At 57.2% G+C, this 6,041-nt stretch overlaps 1 protein-coding gene across 1 annotated transcript; it reads left to right on the top strand.

The window, feature by feature from the left end:
• Positions 1-289: 289 nt before the first annotated feature.
• Positions 290-5,712, top strand: LOC117836379 (receptor-like serine/threonine-protein kinase SD1-8). Its single transcript, XM_034715787.2, has 6 exons — positions 290-2,143; positions 3,792-4,156; positions 4,263-4,473; positions 4,584-4,821; positions 4,935-5,085; positions 5,194-5,712. The coding sequence occupies exons 1-6, from the start codon at positions 778-780 to the stop codon at positions 5,518-5,520; spliced, it is 2,658 nt and encodes an 885-aa protein (XP_034571678.1). The 5' UTR covers positions 290-777; the 3' UTR covers positions 5,521-5,712.
• Positions 5,713-6,041: the final 329 nt, after the last annotated feature.

The raw sequence follows: 6,041 nt of genomic DNA, 5'->3' as shown, positions 1-6,041 counted from the left end.
CCGGCCAGGCTCGCGCTTCTCTCTGCAAGGGCGGACATCGCATCGCTCGCGCCCGGGCACAGCACGGCGACGATCGGAAGCGCCCAAGCGTCGCGTCGCGTGCGCGTGGCGCCGGACACAGGCGCCCGGAAGGCACACGCGCGGCCAAGGGCCCCTGCGCTTACGACTCCACGTCGCGCCGGGCGCCGGGGACGTTGACGCAGGCGAGCGCATCAGCTGCGCGTGTGCCGGATAAAAACCGCACGTTCCGAATCAGAACCATATCCCCGTAATCCCCCGCCCAGCAGGACAAGGAGACGGCACGGCACCACCACCAAACCAAAGCACGACGCGCCGCGCCCCAACCTGCCTGACCAGCAACCACCCATCCAAGAAGTATGCAACTTTACTTCAAAAAAAAAAAAGAAGTATGCAACTGCCTGCCGGCCAGGCTCCAGACCTCTGGGCCGCACCAGCCAGCCACCCCCGCGCAAAAGAGAAAAAAGAGCCTGCCGCGCTGCGACCACGCTACCGCGACCCAGCCCACCCCGCCCGCCCGCGTCCAGACACCGACGAGGCCACGAGCCGTCGCCGTCCCCACCGCAGCGCACCCCCAACGAAAGGGAACGCGGCGTCGCCGAGCTGAGGCATTTTCGCGCTCCAACCAACGACCACTTTAAACCTTCCCACACGGCCGCCGCGGGGCGAAGTCGAAGTCGAAGTCGCACCCCACCGCCACTGGTCATCAACTCCGCAACAACCAGCGCCATCGGGCAGCATCGGCAGACGGGCGGCACCATGCAACGATGTCCACGCCGCAGCGTTCCACTCCTCCCGCGGCTCGGTGCCGTCCTCCTGCTCCTGCTCCTGCTCCTCCTCGCCCCCGCGCCGGCCGCCTCCGCCAGCACCACCGACACGGTCACGCCGGCGGCGCCGCTCGCGGGCGACCGGACGCTCGTCTCGGCGGGGCGGGGCAAGTTCGTGCTGGGCTTCTTCGCGCCGGACCCGGACGACGCCGGGACGACCTACCTCGGGATATGGTTCAACAACATCCCCGTCCGCACCGTCGTGTGGGTGGCCAACCGCGAGAGCCCCGTGACGGGATCCCCGGCCGGCGCCGCCCTGCGGATCCTCGCCAACGGGAGCCTGGCCATCGTGGACGACAACAACAGCGACGACTCCGTGGTCTGGGCGACGCCGCCGCCACCGGTCTCGTCGTCGTTGTCGCCGGGCGCGCTCAGTAACACCACCGCGCAGCTCCTGGACAACGGCAACCTCGTGCTGCGCGTCCCGGGGGCCGGCGTGGTGTGGCAGAGCTTCGACCACCCGACCGACACGCTGCTCCCGGGGATGAAGCTGGGCATCGACTTCCGGACGGGCCTGGACCGGCGCATGAACTCGTGGCGGGGCGCGGGGGACCCGTCCCCGGGGGAGTACACCTTCCGCCTCGACCCGCGGGGGTCGCCGGAGCTCTTCCTCTACCGCCGATCGGCCCGCACCTACGGCAGCGGGCCCTGGAACGGCTTCCAGTTCACCGGCGTGCCCAACCTCAAGTCCAACAGCCTCCTCACCTTCCGCTTCGTCTCCGCGCCCGGCGAGGAGGCCTTCTACAGCTACGACGTCCTCGACAACGCCACCGTGCTCACGCGCTTCGTCGTCAACTCCTCTGGCCAGATCCAGCGGCTCATGTGGATCGACATGACGCAGTCCTGGAGCCTCTTCTGGTCCTACCCGCTCGACGAGTGCGACGGCTACCGCGCCTGCGGGCCCTACGGCGTCTGCAGCGTCGAGCGCTCCCCGATCTGCGGCTGCGCGCCGGGGTTCGACCCGCGCTTCCCCGCCGAGTGGGCGCTCCGGGACGGCTCCGGCGGCTGCAGGCGCCGGACCGAGCTCAACTGCACCGGCGACGGCGACGGATTCGCCACGCTCACCAACATGAAGCTGCCGGAGTCGGCCAACGCCACCGTGGACATGTCCCTCGGCCTCGACGAGTGCCGCCAGGCCTGCCTCGGGAACTGCGGCTGCCGGGCCTACGCCAGCGCCAACGTCAGCAGCTCGGGGCCCGGCACGGGATGCTTCATGTGGACAGGCGATCTGCTGGACATGAGGCAGTTCGGCAATGGCGGGCAGAATCTCTTCGTCCGGCTCGCCGCCTCCGATCTACGTGAGTTCCGGTTCAGTTCTTGAGCTGCTTCTTCTTCTTCTTCGATTCATTTACGTGCTGCAGTACATTTTTTCCCCTTCCATGACACCAGTTCACTTCGAATTGATGACAAGTTTGACGCCGTTGTTTGTGTCCACATTTTCTTTTGCTTAAGAAATGAAAAGATAGTTTGTTGGCATTTCTTTCTCCAAGTTGCTCATTTAATTGCATCAGAAATTTAGAACGCATGCAACGTGACTTTGTTTTGTGATATTCATTAGTATTGATTGACCTCTTTGTATGTACATGCATTCTGCATGCGGCCAATTTTTCTCCTTGTTTTCCTCCTCGTTTACTTTGTTTTGTGCCGTCATGGTGACAGCAAGCTTTAGTCAGATTGTGCAAGAACTTGATCGTAGAGTTCATACCTGTCGCGCACACTTATCTTACGGTTAGGAGAGGATAGAGGGGATGAACGAACCTGAGCGTACCAAGTCAAACAGTTGAGGTGCAAAACGAGTACGCGTTTGTTGCCATATTGTTCAAAGTTACCTCCCGGTGTTTTCTCACTTGCTGAAAACCTGCAAGGTAAAGGTCAAAAGTCAAAAGTCAAAGCCCCAACCTATTTGTTAATTTGGATGTTAATTGAGCAACTGCTGTTAGGTCTAACGACAGTCGACAGTGATGCTCAGTTGCTCACTATTGGGGAAAAAAAAAGGCAAGCACTAACGTTTCTTAATTCAGGCTACCAAAGACCAGTCCTTTTCCGTACTTCGCTGTTAACAGTCAAGAAGTTTAGATTAAATATAGGGCTCGTTTGGCAGGGCTGCGGCTGTGGCTGAAATGGTTGCGGGTGTGGCTTCTTTGGTGAAGCAGGTTTTTTTGACTTCGGCTTGTCTGGATGGAAAAACGTTTGGCAAAATGATTTCTCCTAGCTGTGTAACATGAATAAAAATGTGCAGTGCCATAATACCCTTCTCTTTTTTTCTTTTTTCCCTTTTTTCTTCTTAATTCTTTTTTTCCTTCTCTTTTATTCTCATCTTATCCATTCTCTCTTTCTCCTCCATGCCTGCCGCCTCGCCTCCAGCCGGTCACCTCACCTCTGCCGCACTCAGACGCCACCTCGGCTCCCGGCCTCCCGCCGTTGCCTCACCCCCGGCCCCCGCCGCCACGCCTCCCGGTCTCCCACCGCCGGCCCACCCCCGCTTCCCACGGTCCTCGCCAGCCACCTCCACCTCCGGCCATCTCCGGTTCCGTCGCCCACCTCCGGCTCCCGGCCTTCCGCCGCTGCGCCACCACGCCTCCCGCCGCCGGCCCGCCCCTGCCTCCTGCTGTGCCTCCGGTCCTCATCATCGGCCAGCTCCACCCGCGGGCCCTCCTCACAAGGGCAAGTGGGGAAACGAGGAGGAGTAGTCGCGGGGAGCTAATTTTTTTTGCTCCCACCAAACGGCTCCAGTCACCGGGATTTTAGGGGCTTCTCTCCTGAAGCTATTTTCCAACCAATCGTTTGGTAGGACTTCACCAAAAATCGGTGGAGAAGTACTTGGAGAAGCCCTACCAAATAGGGCCATAGTACCTTTTCTTTGGTCCATCTCGAGTAACTCGATCGACAGCTTCAAATGGATACCTTTGGAATGTCAAATAAACTGCTACTCTCTGAATTTTGCAGCTCTCAGCACCTCCTCGGCAGAGACTCATTCAAGAACGGCGAGGCTCGTCGAGATCATCGTCCCATCGGTCGTCGGACTGGTGTTGCTACTGGTTGGGCTTTACATCTGCGTCATGAAGGTCAAGAAGCGCAGGAAGGAAGCTACTCCCCTACCTTCAAGGAACGCACAGAGCACGCCTTTCGGACGGAGGAACCAGATTGCTGCGTCAAGTGACGCTCAGGACGACTCCCTGCATAACGGCCAGCAGGGAACCAACAAGGATTGCGATCTCCCGTCTTTCGATGTGGAGAAGATCCAAGCTGCCACCGACAACTTCTCGATCCACAAAAAGATCGGGCAAGGCGGATTTGGCCCGGTTTACATGGTAACACAAGTTTCAGTTTCGAAAAGCCTGAATGCAGAGATAGAATACCTGATGATCTTCGTTGTTCTTGTGATTCTTACTACTACGAATCGGCCATGCTCTGCAGGGGAAGCTTGACAACGGTCAGGACATAGCGGTGAAGAGGCTGTCGCGGCGGTCGACGCAGGGGCTCCGGGAGTTCAAGAACGAGGTCAAGCTGATCGCCAAGCTCCAGCACAGGAACCTCGTCAGGCTTCTCGGCTGCTGCATCGACGGGTGCGAGAGGATGCTGGTCTACGAGTACATGCACAACCGGAGCCTCAACACCTTCCTCTTCGGTAAGCCGCTATCTAGCTGCCACCGTTTGAACAACAGAAGGAGCTCCCGCATGCACTGACCTAAGCCATGGAAATTAGTTCTGACATGAGATTGTTGAACTGCTGTCCAGACGAAGAGAAGCAGTCGATGCTGTGCTGGGAGAAGCGGTTCAACATCATCAACGGCATCGCGCGTGGGATCCTGTACCTCCACCAGGATTCGGTGCTCAGGATAATCCACAGGGATCTCAAGGCCAGCAACATTTTGCTCGACAAGGACATGAACCCGAAGATCTCCGACTTCGGCGTCGCGAGGATATTCGGGACGGACCAGACCGCTGCTTACACCAAGAAAGTGGTCGGAACATAGTGAGTTCTTTCATATCTCAGGGGCTACGCTGCGTCAATTTACTCGTTACTCGCACGATACAAGACACCATGATAGTTACGTTACGTCTCCTGGTGATTTTGACTGGTTGCAGTGGGTACATGTCCCCTGAATACGCCATGGACGGGGTCTTCTCCACCAAGTCCGACGTGTTCAGCTTCGGCGTGCTGGTGCTCGAGATCGTCAGCGGGAAGAAGAACAGGGGGTTCTACCACACCGAGCTCGACCTCAACCTCCTGCGATATGTGAGTATCATTAGTGACTTACTCCTGCAGTCACAACAGGATGCTTCGTGTTGTGATCGACATGGATCGCAGTAAGTCATCGCAGGGTTCGTCTCCATTTTCTTGCAGGCGTGGAGGCTGTGGAGGGACGGCGAGAGCTTGGAGTTCATCGACCCGTCGATCGCGGACACGTCGAACGCACTGGAGGTGCTCAAGTGCATCCAGATCGGGCTGCTGTGCGTGCAGGAGCAGCCGAAGCGCAGGCCGACCATGTCGGCGGTGACCACGATGCTGGCCAGCGAGACCCCCACGCTGCCGGAGCCGTGCGAGCCGGCGTTCAGCACGGGGAGGAACCACCACGACGACGACGACAATGGCGAGGAGGAACCGGAGGTGAAGGTCTGCCGGTCTGACAGCGCCAGCAGCTGGACTGTAACCGTAGTGGAGGGTAGATAGCGACGGCAGGCGCCAGGCGGGAACAATGTTTGTTTTGCAAATGTAAATACAAACATTAATTATAACCTGAACAGCATTGGATTCAGTCAATTTATCGATTGATTGAGAGTGTTGTTACTTGTTCCCGGTTTGGGACATGAGCTCGGAAAAAAGGGCCGACCAGGGGCTGAAGAAGATGGCCTTGTTCGTTCATATCTTGTTCAATGATACTAACTTTTTAGCTAATAAAGCGATGATGGTCCAGATAAATCACCAAATTCAGATTACTTTTTGCGTTGGTGTGGGCTGGTTCCCACTTCCCAGACTTGCAGGGGCTAAGATTTGGCTTCGGAGACGCAACATGTTGACATTTGCTTTAGACCAAAGGTTGAAAATAGTATATAGGAGTAACATAGAAAAAATAGCATATTTAACAAAGAACATAGAAAAAAGGACAAAATCTAAAAAACTCCCCCACAAAAAAGAAATCTGTCCTTCCATTTGTAGACTCAATCATTGTTAGATATTAGATTTAATATTTT

Source organism: Setaria viridis, chromosome 9 (genome assembly GCF_005286985.2).
Source record: "Setaria viridis chromosome 9, Setaria_viridis_v4.0, whole genome shotgun sequence".
In the NCBI taxonomy this organism is placed as follows: Eukaryota; Viridiplantae; Streptophyta; class Magnoliopsida; order Poales; family Poaceae; genus Setaria; species Setaria viridis.
This window is presented reverse-complemented; position numbering and strand designations above follow the sequence as displayed.